At 40.9% G+C, this 22916-nt stretch overlaps 1 protein-coding gene across 6 annotated transcripts in view; it reads right to left on the reverse strand.

The window, feature by feature from the left end:
- SATB1 (SATB homeobox 1) overlaps positions 1–22916 on the reverse strand; it is a 235187-nt gene that overhangs the window by 39307 nt on the left and 172964 nt on the right. For 4 of the 6 annotated variants that reach the window (XM_069729966.1, XM_069729965.1, XM_069729967.1 and 1 more), the window contains 2 exons: positions 20265–20477; positions 11457–11612 (listed from right to left, as the gene is read on the reverse strand). In XM_069729966.1, the coding sequence (XP_069586067.1) occupies positions 11457–11612; positions 20265–20477 (369 nt within the window). The remainder of the gene's footprint in view (positions 1–11456; positions 11613–20264; positions 20478–22916) is intronic. The other 2 variants (XM_069729969.1, XM_069729968.1) reach the window with 1 other exon arrangement.

The raw sequence follows: 22916 nt of genomic DNA on the forward strand, positions 1-22916 counted from the left end.
TTATCATCATGAATGACATAGATGGATGCAATCCAACCTGGTCAGTTACTGCAGGTCAGAAGCGAGGAGGTGAAAGCGACATCATGAAAATATCAACACCCTACAGTGGAGACCATTTCAAAATCTACAGTACCCGTCATGGAAATGATTATTTACAGAGACTAAAAACTAAACATGAGATTTTTTTTTTAACGTTAGTGAACTTGTCCTGACAGGGTCCTTTACTTAAAAAACAAACAAAAAAAAAAAAAAAACACGAAACACTATATTTACAGCTCAGGTCTGCTTTCAAACATTTGATTAAAGCGGATCGGTTATTAGATTTCACAAAACAAAGTGTATATACAGTATATATTAAGATACAGATCTCTGGGACCTGTTGAGACTGAGGTGTTTACCTTGGAAATCCATATCAGAATGGATTTCCAAATGTACTGAGCGTTTTAATCATAGGCAGGGGAAAATGATTACACAGCCATTCAGACATAGATCTGCCTATGACTGAAATGGTCAATTAAATTGAAGGACTATATAGACATTCAGACATGGATTTTCAAAGGAAGTACACCAACCTCACCAGGTCTACAGCTTAAAAATAGTCAGACATTAAAAAGAATATAAACAATTATAAATTGCTCTTGAATTAGACAATTGCAAAATGTCACGAGGTTAAAAACTTTATTCCAAAAGTACATCACAAAAATGCAAAGTGGAACCTGTAACAGCTTCTATAACATACATAATGCATCATCCCCCAATGTCAATGAAAACAATAGCATATATCAATGTGCAGGTTATATAAAAAACACCAGATCTGTCTAGGAAAACATGGCTACAACATTGACATGCAGAAAAAGGTTAACAAATCTGAGAATATCAACAGTATAAAATATGATATTACTGCACATAAATATATGTGATACATTTCCATGGATTGCTAATAAAAACAGCAGTTAGATCGCTCCTGAAGACAATGTGTATTTTGGCAGATTTGTAAAGAGCTACTATCAAGAGATATTTGACAACATAGGGTTTGGTTTTTTTGCAGACTTGCATTAAGCCATGATTGACTGACCACTCCTATGAAATGTGTTGGACCTATGGACAACACATCAATATACAGGCATGGTGGAGTCAGTGGCAGAGGGGGGAACGATTCGGATGTACACCGACACCTTCATTTCATTAACAATTTGGATATCATTTTTTTTTTACTCATGGAAAAATCCTTTAAAAAAGGGGTTATACCAAGTTCAGAAATGATCCTCCATTCATAGGATAGGGAATAACTTCGCCTGTAGGTGGGATGCCCCGGAGGTCACTGTGCAGCTTTGCTCCATTGCTTCTTAATGGACCAGCCAAACTCTGCGGTCAGTTACCTCCGGCGGTCCAGTTAAGACTGAATGAAGCAGGGGTGCTCATGATTGACCATCGCTCCATCCATATGGTTCTTAGGAGCGGTGAGGTTTCCAATGGTTATTTCCTACTCTATGGATACTGGATAACTTCCAAACTTGGTATGTCACTCTCCATAAGGAGAAACGATACCCCTTTCTCCTTTCCGTGCATTTGACTGTAGATATCAGTTATGAAATGTGGCGGTGAGGATGGAGCTTTCTCCTTTCAGATTTTCATTTGTCACCTAACTTTGCTTTCCCAGGACGCAGCCGTATAAACCGCCTGTTATTCGTGGAGCAAATTGCTGATTTTTTATGGAATTATTTCTGAGTCCACATAATGCATTGCATAACTCAGATTCATGTTGTAATTCTTTTTTGCCATCACTGCATTTCGAGACCTATAAGATTTGTATTTGTTCATTGTTGGAGCATTTTGAGCCCTGTGCTTTTTAGTAAGATTTTTTTCTTTCTAAAAAGTGACTTTTAGGCTGCTTTTTTTTTTCTACTTACAGAGTGTTCTCTGTGTCAAAAACGCAGCATCCTACAACGTTACAAATCGGCAACATGTCAATTTCCTCTTGCAACTACGCCGAGTTTTCAGTGAAGATTTCCCCCATAGACTTACATTAGAACACATGTTTTTAGTTTGTCTCCGCAGAGAAAAACACATAAAAACACATGTAATGCACATGACCGTATCCATAAAGGTCAGTGAAATCAAAATACCAGAAAGTTTCAAAAACAAGCCAGCTTAATTTAAAGAATGACACACCAAACAGACGAAAACGCAGCATCAAAAATGCGATAAAAAAAGTATGTTAAACAAACCCACACAAAAACGCAAGTAACCTAATTTAACCCCTCTGTGACCTTAGACGTACTATCCCGTCGAGGTGCCCTGGGCTTATCTGACCCTGGACGGGATAGTACGTCATAGCCGATCGGCCGCGCTCACGGGGGGAGCGCGGCCGATCGCGGCCGGGTGTCAGCTGCTTATCGCAGCTGACATCCGGCACTATGTGCCAGGAGCGGTCACGGACCGCCCCCGGCACATTAACCCCTGGCACACCGCGATCAAAGATGATCGCGATGTGCCGGCGGTGCAGGGAAGCACCGCGCAGGGAGGGGGCTCCCTGCGGGCTTCCCTGAGACCCCCGGAGCAACGCGATGTGATCGCGTTGCTGCGAGGGTCTCACCTCCCTCCCTGCTCCCTCCAGCCCCGGATCCAAGATGGCCGCGGATCCGGGTCCTGCAGGGAGGGAGTTGGCTTCACAGAGCCTGCTCAGAGCAGGCACTGTGAAGGCTGCAGCGCTGCATGTCAGATCAGTGATCTGACAGAGTGCTGTGCAAACTGTCAGATCACTGATCTGTGATGTCCCCCCCTGGGACAAAGTAAAAAAGCAAAAAAAAAATTTTCCAAATGTGTAAAAAAAAATAAAAAAAAATATTCCAAAATAATGAAAAAAAATAAAAAATATTATTCCCATAAATACATTTCTTCATCTAAATAAAAAAAAAAAAAACCAATAAAAGTACACATATTTAGTATCGCCGCGTCCGTAACGACCCGACCTATAAAACTGTCCCACTAGTTAACCCCTTCAGTAAACACCGTAAGAAAAGAAAAAAAAAACGAGGCAAAAAACAACACTTTATTATCATACCGCCGAACAAAAAGTGGAATAACACGCGATCAAAAGGACAGATATAAATAACCATGGTACCGCTGAAAGCGTCATCTTGTCCCGCAAAAAACGAGCCGCCACACAGCATCATCAGCGAAAAAATAAAAAAGTTATAGTCCTGAGAATAAAGCGATGCAAAAATAATTATTTTTTCTGTAAAATAGTTTTTATCGTATAAAAGCGCCAAACCATAAAAAAATGATATAAATGAGGTGTCGCTGTAATCGTACTGACCCGAAGAATAAAACTGATTTATCAATTTTACCAAACGCGGAACGGTATAAACGCCTCCCCCAATAGAAATTCATGAATAGCTGGTTTTTGGTCATTCTTCCTCACAAAAATCGGAATAAAAAGCGATCAAAAAATGTCACGTGCCCGAAAATGTTTTCAATAAAAACGTCAACTCGTCCCGCAAAAAACAAGACCTCACATGACTCTGTGGACCAAAATATGGAAAAATTATAGCTCTCAAAATGTGGTATTGCAAAAAATATTTTTTGCAATAAAAAGGGTCTTTCAGTGTGTGACGGCTGCCAATCATAAAAATCCGCTAAAAAACTCGCTATAAAAGTAAATCAAACCCCCCTTCATCACCCCCTTAGTTAGGGAAAAATAAAAAAAAATGTATTTATTTCCATTTTCCCATTAGGGCTAGGGTTAGGGCTAGGGCTAGGGTTAGGGCTAGGGTTAGGGCTAGGGTTAGGGTTGGGGCTACAGTTAGGGTTGGGGCTAAAGTTAGGGTTAGGGTTTAGATTACATTTACAGTTGGGAATAGGGTTGGGATTAGGGTTAGGGGTGTGTCAGGGTTAGAGGTGTGGTTAGGGTTACCGTTGGAATTAGGGTTAGGGGTGTGTTTAGATTAGGGTTTCAGTTATAATTGGGGGGTTTCCACTGTTTCGGCACATCAGGGGCTCTCCAAACACGACATGGCGTCCGATCTCAATTCCAGCCAATTCTGCGTTGAAAAAGTAAAACAGTGCTCCTTCCCTTCCGAGCTCTCCTGTGTGCCCAAACAGGGGTTTACCCTCACATATAGGGTATCAGCGTACTCAGGACAAATTGGACAACAACTTTTGTGGACCAATTTCTCCTGTTACCCTTGGGAAAATACAAAACTGGGGGCTAAAAAATAATTTTTGTGGGAAAACAAAAAGATTTTTTATTTTCACGGCTCTGCGTTATAAACTGTAGTGAAACACTTGGGGGTTCAAAGTTCTCACAACACATCTAGATAAGTTCATTGAGGGGTCTAGTTTCCAATATGGGGTCACTTGTGGGGGGTTTCTATATGTTTAGGTACATTAGGGGCTCTGCAAACGCAATGTGACGCCTGCAGACCAATCCATCTAAGTCTGCATTCCAAATGATGCTCCTTCCCTTCCGAGCCCTCCCATGCGCCCAAACGGTGGTTCCCCCCCACATATCGGGTATCAGCGTACTCAGGACAAATTGGACAACAACATTTAGGGTCCAATTTCTCCTGCTAACCTTGGAAAAATACAAAACTGGGGGCTAAAATATAATTTTTGTGGAAAAAAAAATATTTTTTATTTGCACGGCTCTGCGTTATAAACTGTAGTGAAATACTTGGGGGTTCAAAGCTCTCACAACACATCACGATGAGTTCTTTAGGGGGTCTACTTTCCAAAATGGTGTCACCTGTGGGGGGTTTCTACTGTTTAGGTACATTAGGGGCTCTGCAAACGCAATGTGACGCCTGCAGACCATTCCATCTAAGTCTGCATTCCAAATGGCGCTCCTTCCCTTCCGAGCCCTCCCATGCGCCCAAACGGTGGTTCCCCCCCACATATGGGGTATCAGCGTACTCAGGACAAATTGGACAACAACTTTTGGGGTCCAATTTCTCCTGTTACCCTAGGGAAAATACAAAACTGGGGGCTAAAATATAATTTTTGTGGGAAAAAAATTTTGTTTTATTTTTATGGCTCTGCATTATAAACTTCTGTGAAGCCCTTGGTGGGTCAAAGTGCTCACCACACATCCAGATAAGTTCCTTAGGGGGTCTACTTTCCAAAATGGTGTCACTTGTGGGGGGTTTCAATGTTTAGGCACATCAGTGGCTCTCCAAACGCAACATGGCGTCCCATCTCAATTTCTGTCAATTTTGCATTGAAAAGTCAAACGGCGCTCCTTCCCTTCCGAGCTCTCCCATGCGCCCAAACAGTGGTTTACTGCCACATATGGGGTATCAGCGTACTCAGGACAAATTGGACAACAACTTTTGAGGTCCAATTTCTTCTCTTACCCTTGGAAAAATAAAAAATTGGGGGCAAAAATATAATTTTTGTGAAAAATATGATTTTTTATTTTTACGGTTCTGCATTATAAACTTCTGTGAAGCACTTGGTGGGTCAAAGTGCTCACCACACATCCAGATAAGTTCCTTAGGGGGTCTACTTTCCAAAATGGTGTCACTTGTGGGGGCTTTCAATGTTTAGGCACATCAGTGGCTCTCCAAACGCAACATGGCGTCCCATCTCAATTCCTGTCAATTTTGCATTGAAAAGTCAAACGGTGCTCCTTCCCTTCCGAGCTCTCCCATGCGCCCAAACAGTGGTTTACTGCCACATATGGGGTATCAGCGTACTCAGGACAAATTGGACAACAACTTTTGGGGTCCATTTTCTCCTGTTACCCTTGGTAAAATAAAACAAATTGGAGCTGAAGTAAATTTTTTGTGTAAAAAAGTTAAATGTTCATTTTTATTTAAACATTCCAAAAATTCCTATTAAACACCTGAAGGGTTAATAAACTTCTTGAATGTGGTTTTGAGCACCTTGAGGGGTGCAGTTTTTAGAATGGTGTCACACTTGGGCATTTTCTATCATATAGACCCCTCAAAATGACTTCAAATGAGACGTGGTCCCTAAAAAAAAATGGTGTTGTAAAAATGAGAAATTGCTGGTCAACTTTTAACCCTTATAACTCCCTAACAAAAAAAAAAATTGGTTCCAAAATTATGCTGATGTAAAGGAGACATGTGGGAAATGTTACTTATTAAGTATTTTGTGTGACATATCTCTGTGATTTAATTGCATAAAAATTCAAAGTTTGAAAATTGCGAAATTTTCAAAATTTTCGCCAAATTTCCGTTTTTTTCACAAATAAACGCAGGTACTATCAAAGAAATTTTACCACTATCATGAAGTACAATATGTCACGAGAAAACAATGTCAGAATCACCAGGATCCGTTGAAGCGTTTCGGAGTTATAATCTCATAAAGGGACAGTGGTCAGAATTGTAAAAATTGGCCTGGTCATTGACGTGCAAACCACCCTTGGGGGTAAAGGGGTTAAATAAAAGGTGCAGAAATTCTGCAACATCAAAAACGCAACAAACACTCATAGTGGGAATGTAGCCTTAGGGTAAGTTCACACAGGGAGTTTTTGTTGCATTTTTTTTCTGCAGCAAAACCTGATCATCTTGGCAGGAAAGAAGCTGCGCCAAAAACGCAGGTTTGGGTGCATTTTTGGTGCATTTTTTTCATGCATTTTTTTCTTTGTGCACGCCAATAAAGTTGAGTCACCTCTCGTTACTGAGCCTGTGCCCTCTGCATCTCATTCATTCCCCAGTTGCTTACAGCCGGGAGCAGTCGCATTAGCAGCGCTCCTGGTTGTAATCTTTATCTCCCCCAGATTCTGCGAGGGACAATCGTTATATTGGACTGCGACAGATCAGGGAGTATACTGATGGTTTATTATTTTTTTATTTCAGAAGATCGATTGCTTCGCTTGGAATGGCAGAATAATAAAATGGTAAAACTGTGTGGTGTTTTATTTAATTAAAAGGGTTTTTTTTTGCTGTGCATGTTTATTTAACCTTTTAACTATTATAGAATTAGTAATGGATAGGTGGCTTAATGACACCTCTCCATTACTAAGCCGGCTTAATGTCAACTTTCACTGGGAAGGTAACATTAACCCCTCATTACCTGTAGCGGTGGCAAGTGGGAAGAGGCAGGCAAAGCGCAAGAATTGGCATATCTAATAGACGCACATTCCCACAATATCAAGTTATTGCTTATCCATAGAATAGAGCTTAACTTTCTGATTGCTGGAGATGCGATTGCTGGGTCCTCCCCGCAATCCTGAGAAGTGGGCTCTGAATTCAGGAAATTGGGCTCTGTAGACCCCCATCTTGAATGGAGAAGAGGCGAGGGAGCTCAAACTCCATTCATTGTCTATGGAACTGCCAGAAATAACAGGATGCTGTGCTTGTCTTTTCTGGCAGTCCCACAGACAATGAATGGAGTGAAGGTCGAGCACGTGCACTTCCACTACATTTAACATGTGGTTCTGCAGAGTACAGTTCCCAGAGCCTCTGTGGAGAGGGAGTACTTAATATTTTGTGAATATCCATCTAAGCCAAAATAAAGAAAGGAATTCGCAGAAAGTAAGGCCGGGGTCACACTAGAGATTTTTACGGACGTATGAGAGGCGCAAAAACAACGCATTGCACACGGACCAATGATTCTCTATGGGGCAGCTCCTATCTGCTGTATACTTCTCACCTGTATTTTACGGGCTGAGAAAATCGCAGAATGCTGCGTTTGTCAGAGTATTGCGCAAAAAATCTGCCAATGAAAGTCTATGGGGCGAGAAAAATACGGATTACACACGGACCATCAGTGTGACTTGCGAGAAATACGCAGCGGTGTTCTAGAGAAAAGCCGCAATTCAGTGCGGTGTGCAGTAAAATCACACTGTCAGGTTAGAATAGAATAGATAGAATACATGTCTACACATAGAATAGGTACAGTACAGACCAAAAGTTTGGACACACATTCCCATTTAAAGATTTTTCTGTATTTTCATGACTATGAAAATTGTACATTCACACTGAAGGCATCAAAACTATGAACTAACACATGTGGAATTATATACTTAACAAAAAAGTGTGAAACAACTGAAAATAGGTCTTATATTCTAGGTTCTTCAAAGTAGCCACCTTTTGCTTTGATGACTGCTTTGCAGACTCTTGGCATTCTCTTGATGAGCTTCAAGAGGTAGTCACTAGGAATGGTCTTCCAACAATCTTGAAGGAGTTCCCAGAGATGCTTAGCACTTGTTGGCCCTTTTGCCTTCACTCTGCGGTCCAGCTCACCCCAAACCATCTCGATTGGGTTCAGGTCTGGTGCACTCTCCTTCTTGGTCAAATAGCCCTTACACAGCCTGGAGGTGTGTTTGGGGTCATTGTCCTGTTGAAAAATAAATGGTTGTCCAACTAAACGCAAACCGGATGGAATAGCATGCCGCTGCAAGATGCTGTGGTAGCCATGCTGGTTCAGTATGCTTTCAATTTTGAATAAATCCCCAACAGTGTCACTAGCAAAGCACCCCCAACGAAGTGGGAACCAGGCATGTAGAATCCATACGTTCACGTTTTCTGTGTCGCACAAAGACACGGTTGTTTGAACCAAAGATCTCAAATTTGGACTCATAAGACCAAAGCACAGATTTCCACTGGTCTAATGTCCATTCCTTGTGTTCTTTAGCCCAAACAAGTCTCTTCTGCTTGTTGCCTGTCCTTAGCAGTGGTTTCCTAGCAGCTATTTTACCATGAAGGCCTGCTGCACAAAGTCTCCTCTTAATAGTTGTTGTAGAGATGTGTCTGCAGCTAGAACTCCGTATGGCATTGACCTGGTCTCTAATCTGAGCTGCTGTTAACCTGCGATTTCTGAGGCTGGGGACTCGGATAAACTTATCCTCAGAAGCAGAGGTGACTCTTGGTCTTCCTTTCCAGGGGCGGTCCTCATGTGAGCCACTTTCTTTGTAGCGCTTAATGGTTTTTGCAACTGCACTTGGGGACACTTTCAAAGTTTTCCCAATTTTTCGGACTGACTGACCTTCATTTTTTAAAGTAATGATGACGACCACTTGTTTTTCTTAGCTGCTTTTTTCTTGCCATAATACAAATTCTGACAGTCTATTGTTAGGTGTCTAGATCCCGCCTCTACACAGGGGGAATCTCGAACCATCTCTGCTGCAGTCAACCATTCTTCTCCAGCCGCAGTGGAGTCTGCTCAGCGGAGACGTCGGTCTCAGCGTCTAGCTCAGGCTGATACTGGACGACTGGTGAAGGCTGCCTTTCCAGCTTCTGCCATTGTAGCCAGTAATGGGCAGCGGCGAGCAGACGTGTTTGGGACTAAGTCCTGCTCTTCCCTTTCTGAGCATGCCCAGGACAAGATCTCTCATTGGAGATCAAGGGTCACATGCTTAGATACTGCAGCAAATCCCATTGGTCCTTTAGGAAGGTCCTGAAGGTGTTCTTCTTCTGTGGCTGACTCCCATTGGTCCTTCTGGGAAGGTCCTGTTCTTGCTGCAGCTATAAAAGGTGTGCATGGCCGCACGGCCATGTGCTAGTGTACATTTGGAATCGTGTGTGTGTTGATGAGTGCAAGTCGTTCTTTAAAATCCCCTCCCTTGTGTATGACTGTTCGCAAAAGGTGGATGCTTGCTGTCTAGCGCCCGACTAAGCTGTCAACATAAAGACACACGATACAGCGTCTATTGCTGTAACCGCCAGTACGGCGCTGTGCGCTTATAGAGCACTTTCCTATCCCAAGTCTAGGTGGTTAGTGGCGTCCATCAAAGCGGCACAGCAAGCACTCTTGTGCTTTAAGTTATATTTATATTTCAGCTGTGTATCCACCAGACTTCTGCACAACACAACTGATGGTCCAAACCCCATTTATAAGGCAAGAAATCCCAATTATTAACCTGACAGGGCACACCTGTGAAGTGAAAATTATTTCCGGTGTCTACCCCTTGAAGCTCATCAAGAGAATGCCAAGAGTATGCAAAGCAGTCATCAAAGCAAAAGGTGGCTACTCTGAAGAACCTAGAATATAAAGACATATTTTAGGGTGTTTCACACTTTTTTGTTAAGTATATAATTCCACATGTGTTAATTCATAGTTTTGATGCCTTCAGTGTGAATGTACAATTTTCATAGTCATGAAAATACAGAGTAATCTTTAAATGAGAAGGTGTTTCCAAACTTTTAGTCTGTACTGTATATATGTCATACAGCGCTAGATAGCTTAAAAGCCGGCAAGTCAATTGCTCAATTGCCGGCTTTTGCTATCTCCTTATCAAACCCGACAGGATACGAGACATGGTTTACATACAGTAAACCATTTCATATCCCTTATCTACTATATAATTGTCTAAGGGTCACTTCCGTCTGTCCGTCTGTCCTTCTGTCACGGTTATTCATTCGTTGATTGGTCTCGCCAGCTGCCTGTCATGGCTGCCGCAACCAATCAGCAACGGGCACCGTCCGGAAGAAAATGGCCGCTCCTTACTCCCCGCAGTCAGTGCCTGTCGCCCGCATACTCCCCTCCGGTCACCGCTAACACAGGGTTAATGCCGGCGGTAACGGACCGCGTTATGCCGCGGGTAACGCACTCAGTTACCGCCGCTATTAACCCTGTGTGTCCCCAACTTTTTCTATTGACGCTGCCTATGCAGCATCAATAGTAAAAAATGTAATGTTAAAAATAATAATAATAAAAAAAAACCTGCTATACTCACCCTCCGTTGCAGCTCGCGCCGGCCGCCATCTTCCGTTGCAGGTTCCGGTGGCAGAAGGACCTGCTATGACGTCACGGTCATGTGACTGCGACGTCATCACAGGCCTTGCGCGACAAGGACCTGCCATGACATCACGATTACGGATAATTTTTAGAGAAAAAAAATTGCATCCTCGCGTTGAATCCGTACGGATCACTGTTCAGGAACTTTTCTGCATATTACGCCTGTAAAAAACAGACCGTATGTCCCTACGCCAAGTGTGACCCCGGCCTAAAAGGGGAAAGATTTACACCACTTGGACATATTAGTTTTCATTTACAAACGCTGTTAAAATAGGATCATTCTGACAGTGCTGGCTTAGTATAGACAAGGCTATCAATCGCCTACAAAGAAGTTGTACAGCACAAAAAAAATAACGGGAGGAGCAATAAATAAATTCATTTATAATCATTCATTTAGAATAAATTATGATTTTCATCAGTGCGCAATCTGTGGGGACTTCCCATGATAGCCATTTAAGAAAGGATATGCTCAATTTGCTGATATATGCAATATTGCTGCATAATCCCACGAGCACCATTATAAAGCAATCCTTCCCAGTTTCCAAAATATTTTTTTTTACCAGTCTGAATAAACCCAATGTCTATGTTGTTTCTCGTGGCTTATGGAAGTAGATTAGATGCTCTGGGAGCAATAAGGCTTAGACACCATCCAGTGTACAATGCTCGAAATTCACCTCTCAAACATTCGAACGCTTTAAATCTGTACAGAAAGCAGAATAATATTTTTTCTTCAAATGAATATTATGTACCTGGCTTTTGGAAGCTGCAACCTTTGCAAATAGTGCTTGGGATACTTTAGCTCTTTTCATTTCCTGCTGAATCTCATCATAGATGGAAGCATTAATATTCATGCTGCAGTTCTCCAGGCTTCCGTTTCTCTCAGTCGCAATGGTAGCTGTTTTGACCTGGAACATACATTAGAAAGAGAAAATTTACTCACAGAGTGTATGGGGAAAAAAGTAAAAAATAATTAAATAAATAATATATTTTATTAATTGCAAATTATAAATATATATATAATATTAATTGCAAATTATAAATATATATAATATTAATTGCAAATTATAAATATATATAATATTAATTGGAAAATATAAATATACAATTATATTAATTGTATATCTTTATAATTATATATATATATAATATTAATTGTAAATTATAAATATATACACACATACATTTCTTTTACATATGCAAAATCTCATTGTCAGAATTAAAAAAAAAAATAAAAAAATAATATAATCAGAAAAAATGATTAAAAAAAAACCCCAAGGAAATATTCTGTATTAACAGCAAATTCCTGTCTTTTTTTGTAAATTTTCCGGGCAGGTTAATAATACAGTTTCCATTGTCAAACGACAACAGCCAATAGCAAAGCCATCGGTCAAGTTTTATGGCAACCAGCCAAATATTTTCACAGAACCGTGCAAATGTGCAACTGAAAGCTTTCTGCAATTAATGTGAAAGAATGTAACCATCTGTCTTTGAAAAGACTGGCTTATCTTGAACGGCATGCAACATAACTGTGATGATTTATGCCTGTGATAAAAGCGTAATGGCGGCATCCTAGATTCCACGGTTCTTTATTCTTATTAGATTTCCCCTTTAACACGGCTTAACCTTGCCCTTTTGCTTTTTGCTTATATCATTAGCCCTTTAGATCATTTTAGATTTCAGAGCAGATTGTGTTCTTTGTCAGTAGGATACAAGGTATTCACCTAGTAGATGAAAGCGAGTGGTTTTTCTATAAAATACCAGAATAATATACATTGTGTAAACCAACAAGATACATTTTTTGGCTTCTCCATCTCCTGCCGAACTCACCTTACTATCTTATGCATAAAAGCGGGGAGGGAATGGGGAAGGGAGACCGAACTTTTGGCAGAGGGATAATAGGGCATGTTGAACTCCCACACTTAAGGCTTCTTTCACACTAGCGTCGGACTCGGCCCGTCGCAGTGTGTCGGGCCGAGGTTACCGACGCTAGCGTTGTAAGCGCCGCACAACGGGTGCAGCGGATGCAGATTTTCATCGCATCCGCTGCCCCATTGTGAGGTGCGGGGAGGTGGGGGGGAGGAGTTCCGGCCGCGCATGTAGCGTTTTTTGCTCCCGACGGTCCGCCAAAGCAATCCGTCGCAATGCGTCGTCAATACAAGTCTATGGGGAAAAAACGCATCCTTGCAAGCACTTTTGCAGGATGCGTTTTTTCTTCAAAACGATGCATTGTGACGGATTGCAGTTAACGCTAGTGTGAAAGTAACCTAATCCTTTTTTTTCTCCTGGGAGATCAGTCGACACCGGAAGTTTCTGGTAGAAATGTCTCTCCCCAGTGAAAACATATAAATGTTCAACAAAAGCAATGGCGAGTTGGGGAAGACGGCTGTCCTGCGAAACGGGGGCAGTTTTACAACGCATCCGCTGCCCCATTGTAAGGTCCGGGGAGGAGGGTGCGGAGTTCCGACCGCGCATGCGCGGTCGGAAAAAGCAGAACCGACAGACAAAAAAAAAACTTTCATGCAACTTTTTTTGTCCCGATGGACTGCAAAAACACAACGCATCCGTCGCATGACGGATGCAACGTGTGGCAATCCATCGCAATGCGTCGCTAATGAAAGTCTATGGAGAAAAAACGCATCCTGCGGGCAACTATGCAGGATCCGTTTTTTCTCCAAAACGATGCATTGCGACGGAGGCCAAACGACGCTAGTGTGAAAGTAGCCTTATCCAAAAAGGTGCAGCTTTCTGGGCATTACTGTAGCACTACAGCAAAATTCCCGGATTAAATGTAGCATATAATAGGTGGGTGACCTTGGTTAAGGTTTTGTACTGGAGCTTTAAAGAAAAACAGTCACCAGTTCAAAACGGGCCAGTATGTTCTTATTTTATTCTTGCTTGGAAATGTATGGTGAATTTAAAGAAAAACAGAGATATGGGCTTTTTTATACGGTGCCAATTATCATGGTGGACCTAGCTAGGTTTGCACAAGATCAATCTTCCTACAGAGCGTTCATCCATGAAGTCGCCATAGTTCAGCAGATTACTATAAAATTAGTTCTTTTTGATTCGTTAAAGAGGACTAATTACTGAATTTTTTTTTACGTTTAAATCAAGTACCTCCTCCAGTTGGGTCTGCAACACTTATTCTGGGAACAGATTTTTATTTTTTCCCACCATTCTAAAGTTATGAACCAAACACGAAAATTTACGCTTTATCCAACCGGGCGTATGTCACAGAACTTTTCTGTGGTAGTTTGCCTTTTCTCCTTTAAGACACTAACCAAATAAAACATGGCCTTGCCATTGTGGGGGAAAAAGGAAATGCCCATCCAGCAGGTCACAGTTGTCCGTAGTACAGGATAGCAGAAACACTGGAGAGCCAGAGCACAGAAGAAAAGAAACCCAATCCAAGGCTGTGGCAGCTCCAATAGCGTTGATGGGGCCCGTTTAGTGTGGCGTTCTGTGTGTCCACATGAGACAAAGCTCGTCTCAAGAGAACAACCTAAGCCAGGCTGCAACTCTTACTTTCTCGGTGATCATCTTCTTTTCCCCCTCTATTACTCACCATATTTTGGATTGGCCAGCACCAAAGGAGAAAAAGTCAATTCCCTCGAGGAAGGTCTGTGGTATACACACCCAGTCAGTTGGAGAAAATTTGCACTTTGGGCTCGCTTTATTCCAAAGATATGCTCAAACCCCAGGTAACAGAGGGGCACAGAAGAGAAAACATGTCCCAGCATCATTGGAGCAGCGCAGTTTAATAAAAAAATCCATTTAAAAGGTGTTCTTTAAGCCTTGTCTCTGCTATAGATTGCATGTAGAAGAATACTAGGTTAAAAGCAAGATATTGGCGCCGTCATTGTGAAAAGTAAGTTTTAAGGAATTTTCCCAAGTTTAAAAATTAAGTCTTATTGAAATATCCTAAAATGTAACATCTCATATTAAATGTTTTAATATAGCTAAAAAAAATACAGGATAAAGCATACAGGGAAAATTTGCATTATTCTTGTAACAGACTTTTCAGGATTTGTGAAAAATATTTGCAAGTTTTAAGCCCCATCTACTTCCTCTGACAGACACGTACGGTACACTAAGGTGTGCATGAATGCATCAATAATCGTTTCTACATTTCTCTGTATTATCAGTCTCAATGCAGATTGTGATACCTGTTGTTGGACTTACATCAAAAGAATGGAATAATTTTAAAGCAATTGATGAATCTTTTGTAGTTCTTTAAGACACTTGGCAGGAAAAATATGCAAAGGAGAGAGAACAGACACGCGAGATATTTCCTGAGACTCCTCGGCGGTTGTTTACAGAAATGGGCTTTAGATCATTTAACATTTATTCACTTTTTTAACGATCCCAATACATTTTAGATCAGAATATTTGTATTTATATATGTATGGGGATTTTTTGTATTTGCTTTTATCAGCTACTATCCTTTTGTGCTGCTTTTTATAGCCTGTCATTTTAACTCTTCCGTTAAGTTCCATTAGCGCCTACAAATCCAGAATTTACAGTTGACTCATTGCTTGATAACTGGATTATCAGCCGAAATCCCAGCTATCATATGCAACAGCAAATGTCTAAACCAAACACATCTTGCCTCATTTTGAGTCATTGTTAAAGCAAATATAACACTGCACAAAGAATCAGTAATATTATTAGACATTTCAAATGATATTAGTAATCCTCTAAGCCGCCGAGACGTACAGAAGCACCACGCTAGGATTCAGTGGAGCCTAAGGCAACGCTAATTATCGAATCACGGTTGTTCTATTGGGAATCACATTTTTTTTTTTTATGATTTGGAGTCCGTTTTATCCCCTTATCTCTAAAAGGATCCTTCAGTGGACTTCAGGCTAAAGTCCATTAATAGTAGACTAAGCCATTAGCACACCATGTTCCCTTTCAATAAGGAAATTTGCTCTCTTTCTTGCAATACATTAGTGTAGAACTACAGCAGCTTCCTCCCGTCCACCATCGCCAACCAGTGTTATTTATTACTCCTGGAAGACATTTGGTAATCATTAGCTGTAAACTCTGCCGTATGTCAAGAAATGATGCTTTTGTGTTTGATGAACTCATCGGTTTTATTATGTACATTGAATCTGGATAGAAGTGTCTAAGCAATATTTTCCATGATCGGTATGTTTGTATTAAAGCACAAAAGTATCCCCGTAAAATTTAATGGAAGAGCTGTGCACTTTTAGGACATAAATAAGAACGGTGTTAGGCAAGCCCATGAGTGCAACGATTACGTTAAAGAGAATCTGTCACGGTGAAAAACGGTCCTGAACTATTATAACGTAAGATGTGCAGAAGAGACACAGATTCCAATTATGTAATTATTAACTTTAAAATCGCTTCCATTTCCTTGTCGCAAGCCTGCAGACATCTCTGCGCAGTAATGCATCCCCCGGACTCCTAAGGTAAGGCCGGTGTCCCACTTGCAACTGCAATGTGAGAAACTTGAGTGAGTCTCTCACCTCAATACCCGGCAGTTCCGCCGGCGGTTCGGACCGGAGCGTTCAGCTGCATAGAAATACATGCAGCCACACACTCAGGTCCCGAGTGCTGGGTATTGGGGCGAGAGACTCGCACGAGTTTCTCGCATTGCAGGTGGGACACCGGCCTAAGAGAAATACTAGCACGGACTCCTAGATGCTTCATTAGTAGAGCACTGGCCTTTTGTAGGATTAGTAAGGGAGTGAAAGTGAGTTTAGCTATAAAGAAAACCCCATAAAGAGACTAACGCTGGCAAAGTCTGCAACGACTTAGTACGACAGTAATGTTTAGGGGGGGCTCCCGACTGTCCACAACAAATGTCGAAAGACAGAAAGATATGACTTCTACTTTTGTTCTTTACAAAGATAAGAAGCCCTCTAGTCTTGCAGTGGCTCGCTCAGAAAATACAGAATGGCATGTCTAGCTGGGCTGCTCGTGTATGGAGGAGTTGGGTAGGAGATAATGGTTGACCAAACGACCCTCTAAACCATTGTTCAACGGACCGACATCTAAAGTGTAAGGGAGCTTAACGTGTAAACTTTTTATTTTATGAATAAATAGTACACATGAAAATAAGTGTAATAGATCTTATCAGAGAAATCTGCTTCTTTCTGATTCAGGGCTGATCAATCAAAATTATCAAATCACAGGTAAAATCTGTATTCAGTAAAGACGGATTGTTACATCACTGAGAGAGGAGATGGCAATTGCTGCTGATGAGATTCTATGTAAATGGAAAAAAGGGAGGATCTCTGCACCTAGCTCCTCCCTCTCCACCACCTTCCTGTATAGGAGATCACAGTTACTATTGACAAGATTCATCTATTTCAGTAATGTAACAATCTGTCTTCACTGAATACAGATTTTACGGTTACTCTATAAGACATCCTTACTGTGTATTTCAGTTATCCACACATGACAGTTCAGATACATTGCTTTAGGTTGTCATATTCCCTTTAATACAAATCAGAGTCTCCAATTTAACAACTAACATCCTTTAGCCACAAATGTTGGGAAGCTCCGTCTATAAACGGGGTTGCCCAAGACATAGATTCTTATGACCTACCTTTGGGAACCATCACCGACCAGCTGTCTGCAGATCTAGCAGCAGCCAGATGTCCACAGCGTACAGAACAGAAGAGCTCAGGTCTGTACACTGTGGAGGAGCCATTATTGGGTCCTGCAGATCTCATTAACATCAATGGGAGACGAGCTTCAGCAATGGAGAACAACCTCTACAAAGTTTACAGACTTGTTCTAATCATGTGACACATATAGAGTCTCCGAAGTCCACAAGAAAGCCAACACCAGATTATTTTAATAGCTACAATTCCTAAAACACAAGGGGGATACAATCCTCTTTGGTGGTTCAATTCTTCGCATAAGACATTCACACACCCTCATACTCTACCCCTGAAGAAGCCATGACTGTGATGGTATGCAGGACTTCAATGTACTATTTTTGGGGTTAACTTTGTGTTATTTGGTCTGCCTCTTTTAGTTGTTTAACTGTATCTACGGTGCTGACCTACATTTTTTTTAACCGATTCCAGACTTTTTAATTAACATTGGCAGAATATAGTTTCATTGTTATGCACATCATCTAGTAGATTGCATTAGCTGTACATGGTGTAGCACCATGGTACATGGCCTTTTATTCAGTGGTGTCCAACCTGTGCATTGGTTAATCTATCCTAAGGATCAGTCGGTCATCAAAATCCAAGTCTTGGACAACCCCTTTAATCTCTCAAATTCTGTTTTGGGAACATTGGGATGACATTTAAAAAAAAAAAAAAATAGGTGATGTTCAATGTATTCCATGTCAGTAAGGCATGTGTTACCTCTGTAACACATGTCCGCTGAGGGAAAATACAAGCAATGCGAAGACGGCATTATTTATGTAAAACCCCCCTCAATTAAACAGAGAACATTGCATACTTTATATATTAATATGCAGATAACAGATGGATAGGGGTTACTAAACAGTAAATCGATTAATGACTTTTAGCGAGAAATGTAAATCACCCATATAAGACATTTAACGGTATACAGTTCTCATTTTTCCTATTACTTAAAGCAAGATTTTTTTACTGATCTTGAATAGCACAGCCAAGATCTAGAACTTTTCTGAATAGATAGTGGACAGATAGGCATCTACAATACCTAGTGTTTAAAACTGTAAAAACCTTTGTGGCAAAATAAGATGAGAAAAACAAAGCCGGCTCTTTTACCGAAAAGGCGCCATTCTTGTCCGTAGGTTATGTCTTGTATGGCAGCTTAAATAAAACAATTGAAATGAGTGGAGAGATTATGCTACACCAGACATCACCCTGATAGAAGGCACCATTTTCAACTCTTGGATAAGACCTGTAGCCCAACAAAAATGTCTGTGTAGATAGATATTCAATAAGCAGTAAATTCAGACCGATTTAGGCTGGAGATACAAATCAGAAAGTTGCTGGCCACACACATCTGTCTGAGGGTAGTCGGGAGTTACTCCCATACACAGATTGTTTGAACATTAAATTATAAAAAGTAAAGTCCGCCATACAGATTAGACAGGTTTGGCCAACGTTAATATAAAGATCTGTGAAAACCGAAAATGAACATGGGCTTTAAAAGATATTTTAGAAATTCAGGGTCTGTACATCATAAGGAAATCAATAGATCTATATTCATGAACTTGAAACAAATTCTTTCCATTGGAATACAGAATGCTAAAGAAGGTTCTACAAGGGTTGTCCGATGCTGCTCACCTCCACATTGGGAGATGGCAAGTGATACCTGCCAGGATGCTTGCATGGTCATCAGGGATCGTGCACTATTCTGACCAGCATCACCTCCTGCGGATGTAGACAGTTCCAGACAACCCATGTAAGACCTCATTTTGACGACTGCCTTTCCATGGCTGTGTAGCTGATAAGCCAAAATGCCTACACAGACTCCGTTATCTTCATAAATGGCCAAAAAGCAGTATTTTTTTTTTCTCAAATAAAGAGGGTCGTAGAAATTCAGACAAGTATAGAAATTTTAAAAATAGAAAAATCTTCTGTTCTATCAAACTAAGTTACTTAACCAATATTAAAAAAAGGGCAAAAATATTTATAATTTCTTCAAAAGCTGGAATCCGGAGTTGGTACATTTCTATAGATTTTGACTTCACCCAAAACCAACTCTCTCTCAAACTCTACAGACCTGTGTTTTTCAGGTAGATGGTTTTCACAAACACAACTCATACTCATTATGGTGTATAGACATGTTCATATATCCGTTTTCTTTGCAGACTGACTGTCCGCCTAAATCAAAAATGGAGAACTATCTTTTTTCTTGAAATCAGAATTACGAATGAAAACTTACTCAGTCAAGTGAAAGTGTCAGTAAAAACAAACAAATTGCACTTGGATGCCATCCGCGTATTATTAGAGTGCTATTTTTTGCTAGCTCATAAGTAGGAAAAACGTAGACTTTTTCTTTCGCATAAGAGAAAAAAAAAAAACACAAATGCCAGACTGATGGTAAAAACGCTTACAAAAAAATAGTTTGATAACTCAGATCCAAAGCTCAGTTTTTCTTCATGCCAAAAATTCAATACCGGTTATAAATTTTTCTTACACAAAAACATTTTGAAAAAGTAATGCAAAGTTCTAATACCCCCCACTAACTATTTCACAGGACTGAAAAACAAGATTACTAAAGCTGGAGAGACAGCAACATTTTAAGGCAGTAAGTTAATTTTCCTTTCAGGATGCAATTAAATAGGCGATTACGAGCTGTAAAAATGTTTGACATCACAGACGGGCAACTTTGAGAAAAGTGCTGCTAGAATGTGTGGCACATCACAGAACTTCTCAAGGAGGACAAGTGGATATTAAAAAGGTTATCAGCAGGAAGACAAAGGTTTTCGTAGTATCGCTATTGACAAAAAAGAAAACTTTAATACCGGAATAAAAAGAACTATCTCCAGGGTAAAACCCATTACATTAACAATTACAGGGAGCTACTGATAGGCGAAGACAGAGTTGTAGTTTAGTTACTCCATCCTTTACCTGCGGAGGACGGGCTGGTGGTGTGCTGATCAGAGGTGCTGGACCCATGGTGGATGCTGCATTGAGACTTCTTTCCCTTTCATCCTGGTAAATTCGGTCTCTCTCAGCTTCAGGCAGCTGTAAGAAATTCTGCATTGCCCGTAGATTTACCAGTAATGACTGAGATGCTGTCTTGGGATCTTCTTCCTTTCGTAAAATTTCCGAGAGCAAGCCCTAAATTAAGGGATTACAACGTATTAGTTGTAAAAAAAAAAAAAAAACTAGACGGCGCTGCAGGTAACTATATTATTCTGCCAAAAATTGAAGGCGCTAATAAAAAAAGTAGACTGATGGAAATCTGCTAACAAAATAAAAATATATAGATATATAAAATACAAATAGATAAATCAAAGAGGTATTTCTAAATTGGGACATTAAGTAGATTATTTGACAAGACAAAACATCATAAAATAAAAACTTATAAACAAGATTTTTTATATATTTTCTGGATTTGCTTTATCGCACTATGGCATGGCACAATTCACAAGGAGAAGTGTCACCCATTAGGTCCTCTGTCAGAGGCCTCTCATCCACCCAAATAAGAACTCTTGCTTTGCACTGATGAGAAGCAAACCTCCCAAATATGTGTCTGAAAATAGTGTCTGGTTTGGCTTTTATCACAAGTCATGTGGCAAGTCTAGTTAAAGGGTGGATAGTGACTTAGCATTGCTACTTCAAATAAGTAGATCTAGAATTCAAGTCCTCGTCTTCTCTGAAGAGGCTATTTGTATATCTGGTGTTAGAAGACAAAAGAGGAGACCATGTAAAAAGTGAGAACAATTGTTCTCACACTCAGCAACTTTACAACGAGAACGACAACGATCCGTGACGTTGCAGCGTCCTGGATAGCGATCTCGTTGTGTTTGACACGCAGCAGTGATCTGGATCCCGCTGTGATATCGCTGGTTGGAGCTAGAAGTCCAGAACTTTATTTGGTCATCAGGTCGGCGTGTATCGTCATGTTTGACAGCAAAAGCAATGATGCCAGCAATGTTTTACATGGAGCTAACAACCAGCTACAACGATAAGTGAGTCGCTGTTACGTCACTGGATCGCTCCTGCATCGTTCTGGAGCTGCTGTGCTTGACGTCTCTACAGCGACCTAAACAGCGACGCTGCAGCGATCGGCTCGTTGTCTATATCGCTGCAGCGTCGCTGAGTGTGACGGTACCTTTAGCCAGTTAACCACATCAGGGAAGAGCTGAAAAATTTAGATACTATAGAAAACCAGGTATCCAGTTCCGAGGATTAGGTTCCTCTTGCTATAAAGACATAGTAGCTGATTCATAAAAGCTGTTTAACGGCAATTCTCTGCTTTAAAATGTTGCAAAATTTACGTGAAACTACAAATTTAGCAAAAAAGTTGCAAAAATTGCAAGTTGATGTTTTAACGACAGACAAGCCAAGCTTTACAAACTGTTTGAAAAGTGGGTGAAGCTCAGCTGGGACTGTGCATGGTTAACAACACCCAACAAATCCATCACAATGTTCCCCACACAGGTACTGTAAATTACTACAGAAATGTACTCTATCCCCTGACTAGAGTAAATGTCTTGCAGTGGAGCATAGCAGCAAAGGAGTACATTTTGATAGAACCTGAGTGGGAATAGCAACATGTCCACTGAAAATGGTCAATAAAACCATCTATCTAAGACTAGTAATCCATACTGGATTACGTGGTTGTCTAAAACCAGATTAAAATATTAGTGAAAGTTGGTGCACAGTTTGATCTTGCTACTTGGTTGCACGTCACGTCAAGATCCCACTTTTTTGTGATGTTATCAAGAAACTACTGTACATATAAATGAATATCGCTCTGAGATTAGGCCATCTTTATCTTCCTCTCGTTATCAGAGCTGGAAGTGAACAAATTTTGTAAGGGTTTATTTACACAGGCCGATTATCATGAACGAACGAACGTTCCTAAAAATGCCAGTTTCTCGATAATTGGACATTGCAACCAGGCTGCCAACTACCTGGCAAAAAGAAAAAAAAAATCTCATTCGTCAGGTGAAATTATTTTGAAACGTGTAAAAAAAAAAAAAAAAAAAAAAGACACGTGCTGCCGAGAACAATGCAAGTCTATGTGCACAGAACAATCAGTAATAGTCATTCGGTGCACTTGAGAAACGACAACCAATCAGGAAACATAGCATATAGCAGATTGGAGGTCTTTTAAAGCAGCTTGTTGGGAAATGTATATGCAACCGGGGCTGTGGAGTCGGAGTCGTGATCGGAGCCCATTTTGGTGGAGTCAAGAGTCATGGAAATTAAAGGGAACCTGTCACCCCGTTTTTTGAGATTGAGCTATAAATACTGTTAAATAGGGCCTGCGCTGTGCGTTACTATAGTGTATGTAGTGTACCCCGATTCCCCATGTATGCTGAGAAATACATTACCAAAGTCGCCGTTTTCTGGTAAGATGCAAACTCGGCTTTGGGAAAATGGCCGCCGCGATCTCTAATGCGCACGCGCGGCATCCCGCGGCCATTTTCCTGAAGCCCCGTGCAGCAGAGCACTCCATCTGCGCACGCGCGGCCCCAGGAAGATGGCCGCCCCCACCGATGCAAGGGATTACAGCGCAGATCGCGCGCTGTGTCTTCACGTGGGCGC

Source organism: Ranitomeya imitator, chromosome 6, assembly GCF_032444005.1.
Source record: "Ranitomeya imitator isolate aRanImi1 chromosome 6, aRanImi1.pri, whole genome shotgun sequence".
Classification (NCBI taxonomy): Eukaryota; Metazoa; Chordata; class Amphibia; order Anura; family Dendrobatidae; genus Ranitomeya; species Ranitomeya imitator.